General features: G+C 42.7%; 1 protein-coding gene across 1 annotated transcript in view; it reads left to right on the top strand.

Annotated features, from left to right (window-relative positions):
* The window catches only part of LOC140235757 (uncharacterized), a 35,474-nt gene that overhangs the window by 6,028 nt on the left and 7,722 nt on the right, over nt 1–21,724 (top strand). Inside the window, exons 2-13 of the mRNA XM_072315768.1 lie at nt 7,545–7,694; nt 8,445–8,606; nt 9,226–9,335; nt 10,798–10,880; nt 11,706–12,031; nt 12,713–12,950; nt 13,656–13,751; nt 14,589–14,911; nt 16,541–16,652; nt 17,317–17,466; nt 18,393–18,662; nt 21,223–21,375. Coding sequence (XP_072171869.1) covers nt 7,545–7,694; nt 8,445–8,606; nt 9,226–9,335; nt 10,798–10,880; nt 11,706–12,031; nt 12,713–12,950; nt 13,656–13,751; nt 14,589–14,911; nt 16,541–16,652; nt 17,317–17,466; nt 18,393–18,662; nt 21,223–21,375 — 2,173 coding nt within the window. The remainder of the gene's footprint in view (nt 1–7,544; nt 7,695–8,444; nt 8,607–9,225; nt 9,336–10,797; nt 10,881–11,705; nt 12,032–12,712; nt 12,951–13,655; nt 13,752–14,588; nt 14,912–16,540; nt 16,653–17,316; nt 17,467–18,392; nt 18,663–21,222; nt 21,376–21,724) is intronic.

Below are 21,724 nucleotides of genomic sequence, written 5' to 3'. Positions count from 1 at the left end.
GTGTGTGTGTTTTTTTTTTTTAAATAGTTGCCCAAAACAAGCAGTTTAATGGGTTTGTGGTACCCAGCTTCTAGCATGGTGCAAGTGTGTTGAAAACTGTACGGTTGTGCTTGCAACTCACTTCCATGATTAGTCATTCATATCGATCTGGCATGTTCTTTGTGCTGAATTCATGCTGTCAATCATGTTCATGATTCAAGAATAATACCTTGATCATCATAACTTGACTCAGCGAGGAGACTAACGCAGGAAAAGTAGTTTGGCCCGAAGGAACTAGACAACCACAAAGGGGGAAAATTTTGGCTGGGCTCCATAAGATACATGTACACAGCTCCATACAGGTTTTGTGTTGAGTAAGCTACAGTATAAAGGGCTTGCAGTCCATAGAGATTTCATTATACACACATGATGATTCTGGCCCAGTGCTACATGTGCTCTGCATGACAATAGACCAGTTTGTACACACGTAGTTCCACTTTGCGCACGAGCAGAAAAAGGTCATTTGTGACAACAGGCATTTTGGTTTGAAAATTCACTGAGATAAGCATCTTTGATACATTAGCTGATTATTCTATCCGTATACCCATGATGCTCATGTAGACTACATGTACAATTGTACTGTAGATGGTGCTTGCCAGCAGATCCACCTGACAGCAAGCCTGCATGGTATTTGGCAATATCAAAAGAAAATGTTATTCATGCATTCAATACAAAACAATGAAATGGATGCCTCCTGAAATGTCATTGGCCATTCTGGTTACCCGGTCTAAACGCAAGTTCATTCTTTGTTTGAATATGAATTCCATAAATTGTTACGTCGGGCAAACTTATGCATTATGTTGCTTTGAAAATGAGTGAAGTGCCTAACCAACTGAGAAAAAAGAAGGTCAATTTGTCCCAATGTGTACATGCGGTGAGCTAATTACGAACTGGCTTATACACACTGGTTTTCCCCTGCCTCTATCCCTACATTTCCAAAACCTTTTGTACAAGGACACTCTAATGAGTATGTGTTCATGCTTAAGTTATGTAAGGAGAACAAATTGCTTTTTAACACGCAACCAAATATTTATAGAAATGTGTCACCAGTGTTTTAATGATTTTTACACCTACAGATGCAGAGACTCCAACCCCATGCACCTTCCGATCTGGAGATTCTCCCGCCTGAAACCAAATTGATTATACTGTAGCAAATGGGAGACTCCAACTTAATGTGCGCACGTCACGAGCGCGAAGCTCCTTGCGGCTGGGGTCCAGCCCTAGGGTTCGAGACGCTCTCTCGTGCTATCTCAGGCTGATTTTTGGACATACGATGACACTAAGTAAGAGATTATTTCAAGGCGGGAAACACAGAGCCAGGGCGGAGAAATTGCATCTCAAGCGGGAGAGCGGGAGATTTTGCAAAAATTGGCTTTCGGCGGGAGATCTCCCGTCGAAAGCGGGAGAGTTTGATTTCTTTGGTATGTGTGTACAGTGTACTTGTTGAATGCAATTAGTGGCGCAAGTGCGTCTGGCGTGATGGTCGGGATTTGCATTGACAAGTTTACATGAGCTCATGTCATTTAGGGAAAGAGAACAGTCAAAGCAATGAATGAAATTATTTACTGACAGCTCAGTCAACAATGAAAACAGTGTCACGGCTTGACACAAACTTTTTTCTTTGATGATCTGTTCGGGCAACAAAAGGCCTGAAAATGAAGTAAAGTGCCCCCCCCCCCCCCCCCGAAAAGTCAATTTCAATTTTAATATTTCTTGCCCAATCGGGCCACTGAAAGATAGCTGTCTCCAAAATTTGATGGCCCAACATCAACTTTTAGTGGCCCCAGGCCACCACTGATGTTAGCCCCTGTGTGTGTATGTTGTAGCATTAAAGTCGGACGATCGTCACCCCTAATGGTACGTTATTGTGTAACTCTTCCGAACGAACGAATGCAATTGCGCAATGCCAGACTGCAGTGCTATCCAGTCACAGCGGACGACTATAATTAACTCCCCCGAAACCCACGAAACGCAGTGCGAATCGGGCGTTCTCATTTTCACCAAAATTTCACCTTCTCATATCTCCGCTATACATTGACCAAAATCGCTCAAACTTTCAGTATCATTGCAAAATCATGATTTCTATCTACATGTACATACGAAAAATCATGAGAAACCATTGAGAACTTTTTAAGATATTCAACATTTCATGATTCGCTGTCTCGGAAAACTACCCTCCGATTATTTCCAGACACATCTGGTCGCACCACTTAATATTCATGAAACTTGACATACGGGTACATATTCATTAGACATGGGCGGACGTTAGCAGGGTGGTGTTCGCTTTGCCGAAGACCTATTTTTGAAGTTACACGTGAAAATAAATGAGGTATGTTGTCAGAAATCTCAAATTGTACGGGAGCAGCAAACGAGAATAATGACGTCATATTCTAAGAAAAACTGATTTGCGCTTGCGCAATGAAAGGACTTTCCCCATACTGCTTCGATCCAGCAAGCTGATTGGTCGATGCAGTGCAGTGTACTGTCACTGGGCGAGATACGAGGTGGCTGCATGCTGTGGGTGCCTAGTATACTGCACATGCATGCTACGCTGTGAGAGTGGGCTGGGTGGTGTTTATAAGTACAATGTAGCAGTGTGCTGCAGGGGACTTCGCCACCTCAAAAACAAGTACTTACGTTATCAGAACTGGCCTATTAAAAAGAAAGTAGCCAAAATGTGAATATCTATCAGCTATGATACCAGTCGCAAATTCATGACATTGGATTATTCGGACTTTACGCAGATTTTACTGCACTAGTAAGTAACATTGACAACTACGAATTCCCGGTACGAGAGTGCTGCAGTGCCGTACGGCACTGAAGCACAGGTGACGTGAGAGCAACAAAGATGTGGGTAGGTGGGACTGTACCCTGTCTTCCCGTGTGCGAATGACTATGAAATTTCGTGCTCGGAACGAAGGTAGAAAGTGCACCTCTTTCGATTATTTCCAGACATATCCGGACGCATGACTTTTCGAATGTGATAGTTAAGAGTTCCGTAAAGAAATACATACTTAGTAACATACTTGAAAGTTTTTTGTTGTTCACGAAGTCAAAATGTGAAATTTTAGCAACGATTTTTGACAATTATTTTACGTTTTGAGAGTGAAGTTATGCTCCATTTTGGAATATTTTATCATCGTTATTTAAAAAATGTAACATAATGGCAGGTTAAAATGAGGTTTTTACTTTTCATAACCGTTTGGATTATCAAAAAATATGAATAAATAGTAAAGTTACAGCAGTTTTGCTACGACACTTTCCTAGCGGTTTTCGTGCGAAACGTGTTCACTCAAGAGGAAAGCGAGGTCAGGTCAAAATGAAAACAGTGAGTTAATTGCACCCGTCCGCTGCGACTGTATCCATAAACGTGTGGGACAATGCTGCCACTGAGACATGTGTGTGTGTGTGTGTGTGTGTGTGTACGCATCATACACAAACATTGTGACTGCGAGCTGCGGTGATTAGAGGAGAGAGGCCAGAAGATGTGTGGCTCTTTTGGCCTCTCTTCATGCGCATGCGCACTGTGAGTGTGCGATCCGGCACTGATCGGAAGCTCTCCTGGCTTGGACAGCTCAGGTGATTTATATCCAATGTGTGTTTGCTGACCCATTGAGCCAGCGCTATTCTCATTCGGTGTCACGACATTTGATACAGAATGGGGGGAGGCAGCGTGTTGCGTTCGTCTCTGTGCCGCACAAACCACTCGCCACGATTGTAAGGCTTTAAGCTACTGAGCGTCCCCGATTCTGTCGGACTTGTCCCCCCGAAAACTGAACTTTCTTTTCACGTCCGGATGAGACAATAGAAATGCTTCCCCAATTTCAGAATCACATTAAAAAGTAAAGTACCGGTACAAGCTTGTTAGCCTGTTGAGATGTGTGTACATTGTAGCACAGTTCAAGTACCGTATGCTAGCTCCCTGATGTCAATGTTTGAATGCTGGACACCTCCTGTGAAGGTGTTGTATCATAGCCATTTTGAATAGGATTTCCTCACAATGTCTGCATTTCCTTTTCTTTCCAGTTTTAATAATAGTAGCTCAAAGATTGAAACATGTGAATTGCTTCCTGTGCGCTACGGTAGTCTGACTGTTTTAAGCGTACAGTAAATGCTGGGCATCACGGGGTATCACTGTCTGCAAAGGGAGTAATGGTGGCGGGCCCCTGGGGTGCAAGGAATAATACGCTGTAGTATTGCTGTCTGTTCCTTCACTTTAAATGGTCAGAGATATAATTATAGCAGCTTTGCAGAGCTCTACATTGTAGGGCAATAAGTGGCCCCTGTAGGGTTCCACATCACAAACCTGATTAAATCGGTGTCTGATGGTGACCTACAATTGCACAGTACATGTATGTACAATACTGTTACCATGCTGATTAATTCAGACCTGATGCTCTGTATAAAACTGCTTGGAACAGAAAAAAAAAGAGATTGTGTTTATTATCATCATAAGTTTTGTTTAAAATCTATCTGTTTTGGTCTCTGTTTGTTTGTTTGCATGTTTGTGTGTAAGGTGTGAACGTCTTCCTTTGTATTCTACATGTAATGTATGTGGACTAAAGAGTATTGGTACTGTAACATGGGTCCATGAGCACTGAGAATGTAAATGGTGTTCACTCTCGTCATGGCTTATCAAGCAGTTCTGTTGTGGTTCAGTCAATGAGTTTTTATGCCTTTGCCACGAAGTGGTGCCGGAGGCATTATTCTTGAATTTATTGCATGCCCACTTCCAGCATAAATATGAATATTTCAAGTGCAAAAATACATGGGAAAATGGAAATATAATATTTCATAGGCTCAACATCTAGGCAAGTGTGTGGTGCACGTACGAGACAAAAGTGGATCATAAATGGATCTCCTGACGAAATGTTACTAGTTGGTGGAAAGATCCAGGGGAAAAAAAAAGCAAACAATGGGGTATGTAGATCATGAATATTGGATTCTTAATGGAACAAAATACAAGAAGGACCTTTGTATGATATCAAGGTATACATGTAGAATGCTATCATACATAGACCATGAGGCATCTATTATTGATCAACATGGACTTCAATGTATTCTTGTTTAAGGTCATAAAATCTGCTCTTTCGTGGGGGAGGAAGGTTCTTTGTATGCCTCCGCCACGAAGTGTCGCCGGAGACATTATTCATTTATTTATTTTTTTTGTGTGTGCATGTGTAAACAGCTTCTAAGTACATGTATGCTGTTATTGCTTTATCAAGAAAAGTCTGATATTTTTCATCAACATCAAATTGCTCTCATAGGAATCCTTCTACGATGAATAAAAAACCCCAAGGAATCTGTGAAATGTACTGGTACTGTTATCATTCATACTGTAAAACATGATATATTCGCGGCATGAAATTTTTGCGAATTGGAGCCGACAGCCTTTTTCGTGGCATGAAATTTTCGCGAATTGCCACTGGCGTTCAATGCATGTAGTGTAGACAAAGACTTTCGCGTGCATTTTAATTTCGCGAATTTTGGCGCTCGCGAAATTCGCGAAATTAAAATGCACGCGAAAATTTCTCGTTTTACAGTAACTCTTTTGTTCTGTTTACAATTAACATATAGTAGATTTGGAATGATTTGTTTTTCAAACCTAACTATAAATTGTGAATGTACACTTTGATAATCACTAACATCATGTACCGAAGCTAGTGCTATTTTTTATTATAAAGACTATGAATGGCAGATGCTGAATTGTGGATGTTGTGTTATTTAGGATTATTGGTGTGTAGGAAAAAGATGGCACACATTTCAAAGGTCACTTCACACATCCTTGGGTGTGGCAAAAGGAAGTAACCAGGGTAGTCCACGAAGGGTTTCATTCTTGTGCAACATCCTCAACTCTTGTACAACATCCTCAAGAGTCAGCAACATGCTGTGCAGCATCCTCAACAACAAGCTCAAAATAAAATGTAATCAAACATCTGTATGTGAAAAACATGTGCAAAATATAAGAAACATCAAACTATCTGGTACTTAGATATTTGTGTGCAAAACATGAGAGAGAACATTGAATGTAAACAGCGCAAAAACAGATAAACTGCAAAATATTGCATACTCCATGTGCCCGTGATGTGCGCTCTGTACATGGTGTACAGTGTATGCAATTTCTGCAATGTTCTCAGATTCTGAGCTTGCAACATGCTGAAATTTCAAGTTGTGGACCTACCCTGAAGTAACGTACTGTAGCTATTACCAACTGAGTAGTTACCATGCACCTAGATACTATTACTAACACAGGCACATTGCAGTCTACCAGTACAATTCATATTTAGTGTACAGTGAGAATGAGAAAATTGTGTCACAACTACATTGTATGTCACAATGTTGATTTTCTATGCAGACATTTCGGTTGTAAAACTCTTAAATCACTGTGAATCAGTTCCTCTGCACCATCTCTGTATAATTTCACAAGTGCAATACATTGTACATGTACCTATCACTTATCTTCTTGTGTGTGGCACAATATGCTTGGTTGATACCACTTGCCGACTATTGCTAGTCACCTGGGGCGAACCACGAGGGGTTGGCATCATTCGTCCATTTTCTGGTGTGGGTGTATGGGTAGACCACTTCACCGGGTTGGCACCCTCCTCTCTGCAATGAATGAATGAAGTGGGATATCTTTTCTATGCATGAGAAGTGATTGTACCTCACCCATTGGACCTACTCCATTAAAATGGGTTATCCCAGAAATACAGTGTTTTTGCCTCTTACTGGAGGGGACAGCATGACTACACACAACATTGCTCAGCTAAACTCGATATGTAATGAACCCGAGTCATATGGATTGCGAGGCAGATCAATGCACAAGTGACTGAACCACATTACGATACCACCCCCCTCCCCCATCACCGTTATTTCATGCATCCCTTGGATACATGTACATGTCACACATAAGGTGGAGGTCCCCTGCTGCATGGTGCATGACAGAGTCACAACTCATGCGTGTAAAAGATCCCGCTTCATCCATTCATCGCAAAGAGCATGGGCACATAACTAAGTAAAGTGGTCCCACCTCACATCCAGCTGGACCCTATGGAAGACCAGCTAGTGCAGCTGAATATGGACTATCCATCCATCTCAGGGTGGTCCATGAGGGCTCTCAGCATGTCGCTGTGCAACATGCTCAAATTCTTGTGCAACAGAAAAAGCTAGCAACATGCTATGCTACATCGTCAAGAATTTGCAACAAGCTCAGAATGAATTGTATTCAAACATAATACGAAAAACATGTGCAAAACATAATAAAGAAACATCAAGCTACAGTCGATGTACCTGGTACATTTGTGTGCAAAACATGAGAGATAATATTGACTTTAAATATTGCGTACTACGCGCTTGTGGTGTGCGCTCTGCGCACATACAGTTTTTGTAATATTCTCAGATCGTGAGCTTGCGACATGCTCAAATTTCAAGTTGTGGACCACCCTGCATCTTATCAGGTGGAAAAATGAAGCAAACAAATTTTTCTCCCCATGTGTTGTCCTCAGACCAAGCTTGATGGCTACCGAGCGACAGTGTCCAGTGGGAAGGCCCTCAACAAGGACCAGGAGGAGGCGGTCTCGCACTTCGAGGAGGTCAGCGCGTCGCTAGAGTTTGCCAAGGAACTCTCCAAACAGTTCACCAGCATCCTCAATGAGGTACAGTACATGCAGATGTCTCCCTTTAAGTCAAAAACAAGGCCCCCCCCCCCCAAAAAAAAAAAAAAAAAAAAAAAAAATACACCAATATGACACCATGAAAGCAACATATTCGATTACCAGCATATCTTGATTTTAGTGTAAGGGTTCATGTATCTCGAGGTGAAGGTGAAATCGTATTTTCCACTTCTTGTATTACATGTATGAACAATTGTAAACAATTTCCTGTATAAAGTTTTCTCTCATTTTGGTTATTTTTTTTAATAGGGGCAAGGGTAGGTGGGATTAAAAGTTGTCATGTTTTAAACTGATGAATGTAAATGTGGCATGTACAGCCTCTAAAGTGTAGCATAGATTCGAAGGTCATAATGTCCAGCTTGAAAGCAATAAATTCTGGAAATTTCACATTTTGAAATGGAACCTTTGATTCTGAAGCCATTGGCTTGATGCCATAAAGGGGGAGGGGGAGGGAATGGCTCAATGAAATCAACACACCAAATTGTTGCATGGGACAGTGCCAGTTGTAGATTCTTTGACATCAGTACAATATAGATGTTATACCAAGATGTTTGTGGAATATAATGGTGATATGAAGTTCACCGTGAATAATGTATTTGATAAGAGAGAACAAAATTTTGAGACATTAATTATACTTTTATACCATTAATTGTATGTCCATGCCTTTTTGCATGTGATGTTTTGGTTGTTGTAAATGTGTCCATGTGTGTTTTCTGTTGTTGTGGTATCCAGGCAACACGTGCGCAGAAGAAGGAGGCCAAGCGGGAGAAACAACAGAGGCATGAGCAAGACCTGGGCCGGATCACCGAGGTCCTGCTCCTGCAGGATGTCCTCTCCCACATGGGCCAGGACCACGTCAGGGCCGATTTCCTGGCGGGGACCAATGGTGCCGTGGTAGGTCTGACTGGGGCTTTGGTTGAAAGTGGGCATAGGGATGGGTTTTTGAGGGGGTTGGTTGGGGGGGGGGGGTTGTTGAGCAGGTGGAATGGTCCATTGGTTGATGCTCAGAGTGGAATGAAACCCAAACATTCATGTAGATTGAGTGACTGCAGCAATTTGGGAAGAACACATCAGCAAAGTTTGAAGAAAATTGGACTGTCCATGCAAAAGTGTCATATTTTTAAAGGTTCGGTGCCGCCATTGCTGCGTGAGAAGACTGCGTAGTACTGTAACAGTTTGTGATGTTACATACAAAGTATTAACAGTGATATAAAGAAAATAAAGAGAGAATTCCCCGTTTCTTTTTTAATGAAAAGTGCCCATTTCTTCAACATGTAAGTGACATATCTTATGTAACAAATTGTATAATTCTAATTGACATATTCTCAAGCTGCTGTGCTTATATTGACAACTTAATGGCCTGCTTTTTTTTTCTGCTTTTTGTGTTTTACTATATCTGCATGCACTGACTCTTTGTGCCTTCAACAGTGTGTCTCAACTATCCTCTGTATCTAGAACTAGTTAACTCATTGGTGTTCCCTCTTCTTCCCCCGCCCCCCTCTCTCTGTTGCAGAGGCTCGAAGAAGACGATCTGACCCACCTGGACGAGTTCTACAAGATGGTCAGCCCCAGCAGAGAGGCAGAGGAGGAAGGTGAACAGGAGGCAGAGAATGGTGACGTCAGGTCAGTGAGAATGTGGTAATACTACTTTTACGCAATGTTCCTGGCGGCCACAGCAATGAGGTTGTACTTAGAGGGGACCTCTGGATGATTTTCAGACTTTTACATTTGAACAACCATAAATTAGTGAAACTGAGTTCAGAGTTTCAGAATTTATAGTGATTGGGATGAGGAATGAGAATGTTTTCAAATTTTATAACAAATTGCAATGAACAAGGATGATGACATGGCAGCCTCACCATAAGAATGTACGAGTTCGGGCTCAAGGAAGCAGAACAAAAGAAGAAGGTATGCATAGATTCTTCTCAAGTGAACTTGTTGAGCAAGCGGTATTGTAATGGAATCACTCTGCTACATTTCTAAAATATGTGAGGCTCTGATGTCATCAACACTGTTCAGTGTAATTTGTTTAAGATTTTCAGTTTATTGGTTTCTCTGTTCAAGGACCACAATAAATTCCACAAATCTATACATGGAGCTGACGATTTATGTACCGCATGATGTGAAATTATGAAAATCATCTGGAATGCCCATTTAAATGTATTAAAACCAGTGCCCTATCTATCATGACAGCAAAAAAACTTAGCTGTTCAGTCCACCTGAGGGTATTTCTAAATTTCTAGAGTTTGGAATGCAAGTAAGCCTGTTGTTTTTTTTTTTTCTTTCTTTCTTTCTGAATCCAAATTGTGTCAGTACTTCTTTCAAATAGGGTTTTAGATTCAAAATCCAAAGTTTGTCTGAAATTTGCGTGACATTGCAACAAGCATTGTTTGCAGGCCAAGTTCATAACCAGGAGATTATACATTGTATCGGCACATTCAAGCAACAGGTTGAAGGAATATCCAAAAAGTGTCTGCTAAGCAATTTTGCCCTTACTTGCATGAATTTGATTGCGTTTTGAAATCAGCGTGGTGCTGACACTTGAATTTACTCTTACTGCCATGTCATAATTTGCTGTGTCAGGCAAAAATATGTTTTGCAAAGCAATGTAGATTTTGTCATGTGCCATTGTTGTGACTTTTCTGGGAATTACAGGAAATGCTTGTAAAACGGAGCCATGATCCCTAGAAAGTGGTGACATGGGTACTCTTTGCCGATAATAAAACAATTCAAAAGACCACTCTTCAGTGGGCACATACACACACACACACACACACACTTCAAACGGACATGTATGCCAGCATTTGGCTTGAGCTAGCCCCCAAGACCACTGGGCCAGGCCTTGGACGAAATTGCAGCTGCAACCATGTATAACATTATTTCTTCTCGACAACACAGTTTTTTTTCTTCCAGTTGTATTATGTGCAAAGAAGTGTATCCGTCCATGTTCTTGACTCAATGGCAAATGTTTGATTGTTTTGCATCCGACGTCTCACCTCTCAGCTCGTTTCCTCTACTGGACATGTTTTGTTGCCAAGTTTGTTACCCTTGGTATTCAAACGTTCTCTCGTACCCCCCGCTGCAGCTTTGACAAGAAGTTGGAGCTGGCCACGAACCACCTGAACAGCTACGTACGGGAGGAAGAGAAGGAAGTGTGCAGTACAACATGTATCCTCTTTACCTTGAGCTTGCCTGGGTGTGCTGCCATGCAGTAGTCTCAGTTCCAGGCAGTTGAGACTTTTGTCTATATATCTAGCTTGCCTGAGCCTTCTGATCGAGTGAACCAATGTGATGATCACTGCATTTGTCTGTGCTTTTATTTTATCTGGTATGTGCAAACTTTTTTGTAAAGGGGCATAGTCCCGGTAGTGCAGAGGGCGCTGTTGATGATACTGCCGATCACCGTTAGCATTGATACGAAGATTACCGAAGTTGAGCTGTCATCAAGAGTAAAGTGCGTAGGTGTTCCAAAGTAACGTTGCCTTCGTTTTCTTCTCTGCGCATCGCACAGTCTGTACTAATGCCAGGGTGCATGCATATGTGCTTGTTATTATGACATCACAAAAGAAGTTTGCTAAAGCTGTCATCCCCCTCAGCCGAATCATAAGTCGAACTGTGATCGGACCACTGACTACAGTGGATCGGACTTCTTCGGACTCGGGGAAGTGGGCCAAACCGTAAGCGCTAAAGAGGAGTCGATAGCGTAGGTCTCTATAGGAAACTTGCGCCGTGCGCCCGCGTACGCATTTGACTAAAACACCGGGACCATGCACCTTTAAGTATAAATCAGCCTTCCTCTAGAAGATGGCAATTTGGATAAAATTTTGCAGAGTCACTGTCCTTAATAAGTTCATTTCGTTGAGAATAGCATAGTTAATTCTTTGTTTATCTGTCTTCAGAGAAAATTGATGTGTAGGCATGTCGCATTGCTGCACAAGGTTCAGTTGACTGTGAGTACAGATTTCCTTAGCTGTATCTAAAACCCTACCCCAGACAAAGACCTCTTCCACGTGGTACAGAGGATTCACAAGTGCGGCTATCTGGACAACATCCCGCCTGCTCCCGTTGAAGCCCAGCCAGCAGCGGCAGAAGAAACCGTGGCAGCCGCCTCCTTCGAGCCCCTGGAGCAGTCCCCTCCGCAGCAGCAGCAACAGCAGCAGCAGCAGGTCCAAGAGGAGGAGGCGTTCGAGGAGAACTTCGAGGACGGTGTGCAGAGCTTCAAGGACACGGCGCTGAGCGACGCCCCCTCGGAGAGCTACTACAGCGGGGCGGGGCAGGAACAGATGCAGCCCCCTCCCATGCAGCAAGCCCCTGTTGAGGTAACGATGATATGTGACGCGCCACAACAAATCCAAAAGTCGAGGGAGGTCGTTTTTATAAAAATGACTTGACATTATTCCCTTACTCTTCCGCTTTAATCTCATGTGTAACACAACTCATAAAAGTACTCATTTGCAGAGATATTGATGATTTTATGAGACCATGTCAAGTGGTCTAGGAAATCAGCGTTTCGAGAAAATCGCCTTCAAAGTATTCTTTCCGACGCAATTGTGTCACCTCCTTTCACTTCTTGACGATAGGTCTGCTCATAGCAACCTCCGCGATGTTCATTCAAGCTTAGTGCCAGTGGTCTACGCATGACCAATCAGTAACCAGGATGCCACGCACTGACCACTCTCAATGCCCATTCCTGTTGCCACGTTTGATGTTTTTTAAACCCGTTGAGGATGAGTCCCGAGTATTCTCGGGCAGGTGTCAATGGGAAATGCGTGGTGTGGCAAAATCAGTCCGTTCTCAACAGGTTAAAAAGTAATGTTACCGAGGACAAGCTTTGACAGGTCAAGGGCCTTTGCTGGTCCTCCACATCTGCCGCATTTATTGGGTGGTGGTGTTTGTGTGCCATTGCACTTATTTGTATGTAGTTATACTTTGGGATGTCATGTATTTTTTTAAGAGATGTGAAATAAATGTGAATTGAATCGAATGTGTGTGCCCAACAGGTAGCACAAATGTCCAGCAGCATGCAGTCGTCGGAGCCCCAGCAGCAGACCCTGGCCGAGATGACTGCCCCATCCCGGGTCCTGGACGTGCCCCAGGCCCCTGAACCCATCGAGATGCCGCCGTCATCGAAGCAGCCGCCGCAACCAGCGCCGCAGCAACAGCGCGACGTCAATGAGGTGCTCGCTCCCGTACTCGGCAACTTCAACTTTGTCCAGGACTCGGTGCTCGACTACGACTGTGAGTAGATCCTTCACCATCCCCTATTATGTCGTTAAACCCTAATAGGACTGAGCTATTTCGGCTATGCTTACTGTAAACGCCATTAATATTTCGGGATGATTTCATTTTTCGTGAATATTGGCAAGGTTGGTGCTAATTGCTGAGATCTAAAAACATGCAAAGATATCAATTCTGATCCGTACATGAATGTTGATGTGCACGCACGCATTGCTCCGTTCATTGCTTTACTTCAAGATGGTGTACAATGTTGTATTTAAACACTCACGAAATCGTCCGGAAGTCCCGATTTGCTAAGATTATGGCATATAAAGTATATCGGGGGTGGGGGGGGGGGGGGAGGGAGGAGGTGGTGAGTTTTTGTGTGTGTATACTATGTGCCTGCATCTTTATTATGTAAAAGAATTACTGTATACGGCATATATTTCGCGAGTCTAAATTTTTGCGAATCGGAAATTCTCGACGATTTCGCGAGTGGTTAAATTCGCGATCGTGGAGTCCTGTACTGAACAGAGAAGGGTACACGCATACATTGTACGTCACATTCACATCGGGATCAGAGTCAATATTTTCGCGAGTCTTTAATTTCGCGAATAGCACCTGACTCGCGAAATTCGCGAAAATAAAAACCTCGCGAAATATTTGGCGTATACAGTAATTGTTTATCTCTTTCTCTCCCCATCTCGCTGTATAATTTCCTTACAGCACCTCACATGGACCCAGCAGTGGTGGCCGTATCACAAGCTTTCATCCCCTCCTCAACATTCACAAGTAGCGTACAGTCGTCGACAAATTCGGCAGGTAAGGCTTTTGACCCCGCCCTCTGCTTGGGAGATACGTGTGTTGTGCTTGATCGAGTTGTTTGGACATATGAGCTGTTTTCTCAGGAAAACCCTTTATAATATGCGCTTAGAAACATCTGTAGTAAGCGCTACATAAGTGTTACTCATTATTATCATTATAATGAAGTCGCTGAGACCGCCAATTTTACTTTTTGTTATTATCTGTTCCTCGATGTAAATGTACCCCCCCCCAAAAAAAAAGATCAGCTATACATAGCAACAGAAAAACAGCCAAATTTACTAAAAGTGATACCTCACTAGAAGTGGTACCTGTACGCGAGCTTGTTTCAATGGGGTTTCTCTGTACATGCTTGTTTTTGTAGTGTCTGTACGTTATTTTTAGATAGTTTGAAAATGTCTGGGTTTACAAGACTTGAAAGGGATCATGTAAGTAGAGATGATGATTGTAAGCGCTCAGGGATGCAAGTATCAATGTGAAGTGCTCTCCAGTTGTTTGTCAGGGGAATATGCATTAATATCTACCTACAGGAAAAGTGGACAATTTTTGTGTAACAAGAATCTAGCGCAAAAATGATTTTTTGCTTGTTATATGTAAGACTCTTTTATACGTTTTAATTCCGGAAAATATGCAAAATTCATCTTGCCCATCTGAGGCCGAAATAATAATTTACACAAAAATTTCCACTTATAACTGCATATTGTACTGTGCAAGTTGACCAAGCATAATTTGCCATTGACAGTCTTTGCGTTAGCTATCCCTGTGGCATGAAGTGAGTTTCATGAGAACAACTTTTTCTTACATCTCGTTTTCTTGTCTGTCTCCACCCCCATCCAGAAATCTCACAGTCAGAGCAGTCCTCGCGAGACCACCAGACGTTACCGGACGCTCAGCTAAGCACAGAGCAAGCCTACCAAACGCAATCGAGATACGACGGCTCGCAGCAGGCGTACAGCTCGCAGGGCCTGGGGGACACGGCGCCTTACCCCGGCCAGACGTTAGAGGGCACCAGCTCGGGCTTTGGTGCGCAGACAGACCTCTCGAGTACGAGTAGCGTGCAGGTCGAGTACGGCTCGTCGCAAACATCAACGAGTACGAAGATGAATGAGCTCCCCGAGTTTCCCAGCCCACCTGTTGATACGCAATTACTAAAGCAACAGGTGCGTCATATGAGCATGTTTTGATTTGGTTTTCTCTTGGCTCTCTTCAATACTCTCTGCTTCTGAGTATGCACAGGCTGAGAATGATTGACTGACTGAGTAAAATAATACTGCCCTACTTTGGCAAAAGGAAGCAAGTGACAAAAGTGACATTTCTCGTAAAAGAGCAAAATGTGTCTGTCATTTACACTGACGTCAATGGACTATCATGATGGCTTATCTAACATATCTCTTAGATAGGATGAATGTTTCTGCATGAAATTCGGCCTGGAAGAAGAGCTCATTATGTGAATTATGAAAACATTAATAACTCATATTCGGATGGTATGTCACTTGCTTCCTTTTGCCAAAGTATACATCAACCTACAAAGTGGAGTGACACTGAATGGTACAGTACAAAACAGAGCGGTAAAGTAGGCACTCTCTGGTGATTACAAACCTTTTGAGGTAGATACACTATGTAACAAGACTTTTGTATATCGAGCCAGATTTGAACATACGACCTCCTGATCATCACACAGGTGTCTTCTCTGGGTGAGTGCTGGCAGTCTTTCCTCATGTATGTATGCCCATGATTCTTTTGTCATTGCTACTACTGAGACACTGATCAATTCAGTGCTATTTGTGTTGATGTGAGGCAATTTTTCAATCAGATGCAATAAAAACAACTTGATGGAAGAATTTCATCCATTTGAATAATTGCGCAGTACCTGCTGCATGCTACAAGGATTAGAACCAGCATTTGCTGTCGGGCGGAAGCTTGGTGGTCTAGTGGATAAGATGCCTGTCCGGAGATTGGGAGGTCAAAGGTTCAAATCCTGCGTGAGCATGTACAATTGTAGGCCCATGATTGTTTTGTCATGGCTACTACTAAAACACTGATCAGTTCATCGCTTATCTATAGGGCTTTTTACACTTGTGTTTCTTAACCCCGGACTTTCTCTGACCCAGGACTATCGTTAGTCCCGTACCAATTTTTTCAGCTTTTTACACTCGCCAATTAGTCCCGTACTATCTCTTGTCCGGGGCTAAGGAGAAAACTGACCTTTTTACACTCGTCTTTCTTAGCCCCGGACTTTCCAAACCACATGAATATTCATAATTACGCTGTGTACTGTACACGTACACGCACGCACCGGCAGCACTTGATTACCTCGTTTCTGATTGGTCAGTGAGGGTCGCACTTCGTCTCCGTCGCTTAGCCCAGGATTATTTTTTCGTTCTGTTTACACTCACTTGCTTGGCACCGCAATTGCGGTGCTAGCACCGCAATTGCGGTGCTAACCCCTGCTATTTTGCAGGGCCAGATAGTACCGTACTATCGGTGGGGCTAGCCCACTTTGGCAAAAACGAGTGTAAACAGAAAGTGGGCTAAGGATAGTCCCGTACTATCGGTGGGGCTAAGGCCCCCCCTTAGCCCCACCGATAGTCCGGGGCTAAGCAAAAATTTACAAGTGTAAAAAGCCCTAAAGTCGATGTAGGGCAATTTGTCAGTCAGGTAAAGCAATGTTTATGTTGATTGCAATCTCCTGACATGGTGTAGAAAAGAATTGAATTTGACATCAACTCTTTGACACTGTGCTATCTCCTGATGTTTGTCTGTCTTTTCCCCTTTGCTTTCCGCTGTAGGACCAGTCAGTCTTACAATCCGCAATCCTGAATCAACCGTCCCTCTCACACACGTCGTCACAGTACAGCTCACCCGGCCTAGGCGGCACCGAGGGTGGCTACTCTTCGTTAGGTGAGGAGGCGATCTGCGAAGTGGCCAGAGAAAGTGTCGCGCTATGTTCTCACTGTCGTGAGATCCTTCATGATACCACGATTATCCATTCGTAGCTGATTGTCAAACTTTTTTGCATGTTATCGCAATATGTAACACCATTGAAATTGTGCTCTCAACCGTGGAGTATTCAAAAAGTATTAGAAAAGTTGTTAACAGTCCAAAACTTTCCTAGATCAATGTGATTGACACGTTTGACCTCAGGATCTGATAAGGTCCGATATGAGATCACTGATTACTCCTTGATGAAGACCATGATTGAAATCATGGTGGAAATTGTGATAGTTAATAAGGAAAATTCCACAATCAGCTACTAATGGCCAACCCTGGCGTGCGTAGCTGATCATACCACAGTTGATCACAAATCCAGCTGCTCGCAAAATTATCTGACAGGTCACAGTTCATGAATCACTTCACACAAAAAAAAAATGCAGTAAAAATTGATGTTTTTAGTGTGCTTGAAACTTTTGCGAATTTCATGAGGAGCCAAGATTTGTAAAAGTGAACTACACACAAAAATTATTCCATAGGGTAGAGGCGATAAATCAAATGTTTGTTCTCTGTTGATATGCAATATTTTCTGTCTGGTCTCATCCCTAATATTCCATGTGGTCCCTTCCCACAGGCGGTGGTCAGCTGCCCAGTGACTCTGTCTCATCGGGCCTCTCATCACAAATGGCCCAGGGTTCATCGTCCAGTCCCCTGACCATCACGGACCCCTCCCAGGCCACCATTCCCCTCCCCGGGGAACAACCATCATCAGACAAGTCACAGGGTAAGCCGTCTGGTGAAACAAACGGACAGACTGACGGACAGTCGATCAACATGTTGATGTTTTTAATATTTTTAAGACTTGTCTTTTTTCCACATTCTTCATAGTGATAGATTAATTCATGCTTTTAATTACACTCTATTCATTTTTGTGCTTAGAATAAATTCAGTTCAGTGTATTTTGTATGCATAAAAGAAATAGAAAAGCTTCCACAGTTGCAAACATTAGAATTGAAACATTAGAAATATCAAATATGCACATGAAAATACAAATCCGTAAATTGGATCAAAAGACTTGGGGGAAACAGTCGAAAAAGGCCATCAGGCTCATCTACAATGATAATTGTATGTACAAAGGTAGTTGCAGTAATACTCTATCCAGTAAAAGCAGTGAAATAAAGACACTGACTGGTAGCACGGAAGACCATACAGCTTGCAGGCTGGAGACCTCGATGACAGTGAGACTGTGTCAGTACTGTGTTTGCTGTAACACTGAGGGCCGGCGGAGCGTTTTCAAAAGTGTGGGGGCCTACTTCTGGGTTTCATGAGCTAACAAGCAAAAAAAAAAGGTCTTCAGCTCATCTTTCTCCTTCCACTTCCGGGTTTCTTCAGCTGACAAGCAAAAAAAAAAAGTTCTTCAGCGGAAAAACATAACCTCACTGCGCTCACACTTCAAGATATCTATCTATTTCTTTTTAGTGTCACTTACGCGTACTTCCAGATTAAAAACAGTGGGGGGGGGGGGGGGGGGCAAACCGATGACATCTTCTGTATTACTTTGTATGGTGAACAAAAAGTGTGGGGGCCCGGGCCCCCACGGCCCCCACGGTTTCGCCAGCCATGACACTGCTCTAATCAAAGATATGGTCAGTGCTCAGTGGTAGTTGATCTACAGAGGTTATGACGAAAACTTGCATTCTGCTACTCCAGGCTCCATACCACCACCAAAGTCGCAGATGAACGCCAGCGCCCCGCCCTTCCAGATGACCACCACGATGCGGTCTTCGCCCCAGATGCAGGCCATGCAGTCCTCTCCGCCGGGCCAGGTGGGCCCGTCCCAAGACCTGGGCGGCTACCAGGGTGCACTCGACCAGGCCCAGGACTACAACCATGCTGGGGGCCGCGACGGGGCTCACACGCAGTCCCCGACGCAGGACGGCAAGCTAGGACACTCAGGTGTACAGGCCAATGACTCCCCAGGTGAGGAAAGGGCGGAGTGTCATATGCAAAAATTGTCTTTTTGTCCATACCCTCTGTCGAGCCCTCCCTGACATTCAATCTGATGTAACATCCATGGATGCATCGGCATAATGATACAGTGCACTCCCGTTGTAATAAACATAGTTATAAAAAGATTCTCATCATGATGAAATGAATATTAAGGTCCCAAAATTATCTACTGTAAAAGTGGAAATTTTCGCGCATTTCGCGCTACGAGAAGCAAGCGCGAAAATAAGAGCATGCGAATATTTTTGCATGCCTTATGTTCCAGTACTTGACGTCTCAATTCCGCGGAATTAAAAACATGTGAAAGTCTTCTGACAAGGCCAAGCGCGAAAAATTAGTCGCGCGAAAATATCCACTTTCACAGTATATATCTTTATACCACACCACTGGTTCAGTTTTATGATGAAATCCCGTTTTAATGAAAGAAAACAGCTTGTTCCACAGATACCTTATTCCACCTTTTGGTGAAATTTTGGTGATATTGTGAGAGCTCTCATATTAACAGTGACTTGACAATGACATTTCTCATTCTTTGCAACCCTTGTCACCAGTGTGCGGTATTAGAGAGGGTCATGTACTGTATATGCCAAATATCTCACGAGGTTTTTATTTTCACAAATTTTGCAAGTCGGGTGCTATTCGCAAAATTAAAGACACGTGGAAATATTGACTCTAATCCCGATGTGAATGTGACGTACGCCTGTACATTTCTTCATGTAGTACAGGACTCCACGATCGTGAATTTAACCAATCGCGAAATCTTTGGGAATTCCCAATTCGTGAAAATTTAGACTCGTGAAATATATGGCGTATACAGTATATACCCTTTAGAAGGAAAGAGATCAAAAGTGAGTTTGATATTATCCACTCTCAGCAGGTTGTCATCAACTCCTCAAAGGAAAACTTGTTATAACAAAACTCTCGTCATGTATGAAAATTGATGTTTTTTGCCCACAAGTTTGAGGGTTATTCAAAGTCATGAGCTTCTTCAGTCAAGATGTTTTCATTGCAACTGATTGACAAATTGCCCTACATGGACGTAAATAAGCAATGAAGTGATCAGTGTTTTAGTAGTAGCCATGATAAAAGAAATCATGGGTGTACCTAGGGTTGTCGTAATTCTGTTCTTGTAAATCTCAATTTAAGTGTGGAAATTTTGGCATGAATAAAGTGAATTTGCTGATTCTGTGGAACTCTGTGGAGCAATTATCCACTGTTTGTATCCCTTAGCAACTGAAGATTCTGTACATAATGATCTATTGTTCCCTAGAAGGTACAGCAATATTACTCTCATATCGGCAACTTTCTAAATTATGCAAAATAAATTACTGCATGTTTATTTTTGTTTATATTATAAGTTACATTTATTTGATAGCCTTTCAGGACTTTACCTCTAAAATGATGCATCATGGAAGTAATTCTGACATACTTTTGTTGACCTTTAGCCTCTTTCAAATTATGTTATTTCTATATGAAGACATTAAAAATGGTAAAGCATAAGAGTATGAAAAAGCGGACGGGCAGTTTCAGGTGTTTTAGGGAGTATTAAGAGGGATATTTTCAGGCGGTTTATTGGTTAATGAGAGCTATAAAGCTCTCTTGTGTTCAAACTAACTGGAAAAGATCATGTGGCAAGTGGAGTGCCCACAAACTTGATTTTGTGTAATGTGAAATCATCGACTTTAATTGTCCCCGCCGAACGAGTTCGAGCAGGGGACTATGAAACGGGCTCCGTACGTGTGTGTGTCCGTGCGTCCGTCCGTCCGTCCGTCCGTCCGTCCGTGCGTCCGTGCGTCCGTGTGTGATCAAAATCTTCAATTTGCTACTTCTCTGTCATTTATGAGCCAATTTTGATCCTGTTTGCTTTATATGATAGCACTACATGGGAGCTTTAAAACTTCTACACAGAATTTCAGTTATGACCTTTGACCTTGACCTTTGACCTATATTGTACATTTTGCTACAAAATGCTACTCCTTTGCCATTTCTAACCCGATTTCGATTCCGTTTGCTTTATGTGATGGCACTAGGTGAGGGCTTCAAAACTTCTACCCAGAATTTTGACCTTTGACTTCTTTGACCTTTGACCTTGATTTTTGACCTATATTGTACATTTTGCTACAAAATGCTACTCCTTCGCCATTTCTAACCCGATTTCGATTCTGTTTGCTTTATGTGATAGCACTAGGTGAGGGCTTCAAAACTTCTACACAGAATTTTGACCTTTGTCTTCTTTGACCTTTGACCTTGATTTTTGACCTATATTGTACATTGGCTACAAAATGCTACTCCTTCGCCATTTCTAACCCAATTTCGATTCCATTTGCTTTATGTGATGGCACTAGGTGAGGGCTTCAAAACTTCTACATAGAATTTTGACCTTTGACTTCTTTGACCTTTGACCTTGATTTTTTACCTATATTGCACATTTTGTTACAAAATGCTACTTCCGGCGGGGACATATATTACGCACCGCGTAATTTCTACTTTTCCTTGTTCTCATGATCGTTTTTCTCACATCTTTCGTTTTCAGTTAACTCTTATGGCAGCTACCAGCCGTACTACAGTAGAAATGGTCGCGGCGGTGCCAAACCACGCGGCACCAACACCAACTTCCGCGCGCGGGGTGGCGCCCCCTTCATAAGAGGCGGACCGCCCCGATACAACTCGCCCCAGCCACCCAGAGGTAGGTAGTTTTTTTCTCTCTCTCTCTTACTCCTCCTTGGATGGTGCTTTATTTGTCTGACGTCTTGTCATTTAGTCCATACCTTTATACGTGCTGGGGATACAATATGAGATCTCGGACATCTTTCATTGATGATGTTCATTGATAGCTTTCTATTTTACTGTCTGAGTAGGAAAATGGTATGTGTAACCTGGGGCAGCGTTTCATGAAACTTGTCAATCACTGTCAACTGTTATAAGCCACGTAAATCCTTGCATCTAATTGGCTGAGGGCAGATATGTCAGTGAAAATCACTAACAAAACACTTCAAACGACCCCCTATTTTAGCACAAGTCAATCTTTATTCTCG

Source organism: Diadema setosum, chromosome 12 (assembly GCF_964275005.1).
Source record: "Diadema setosum chromosome 12, eeDiaSeto1, whole genome shotgun sequence".
Lineage (NCBI taxonomy): Eukaryota > Metazoa > Echinodermata > Echinoidea > Diadematoida > Diadematidae > Diadema > Diadema setosum.
This window is presented reverse-complemented; position numbering and strand designations above follow the sequence as displayed.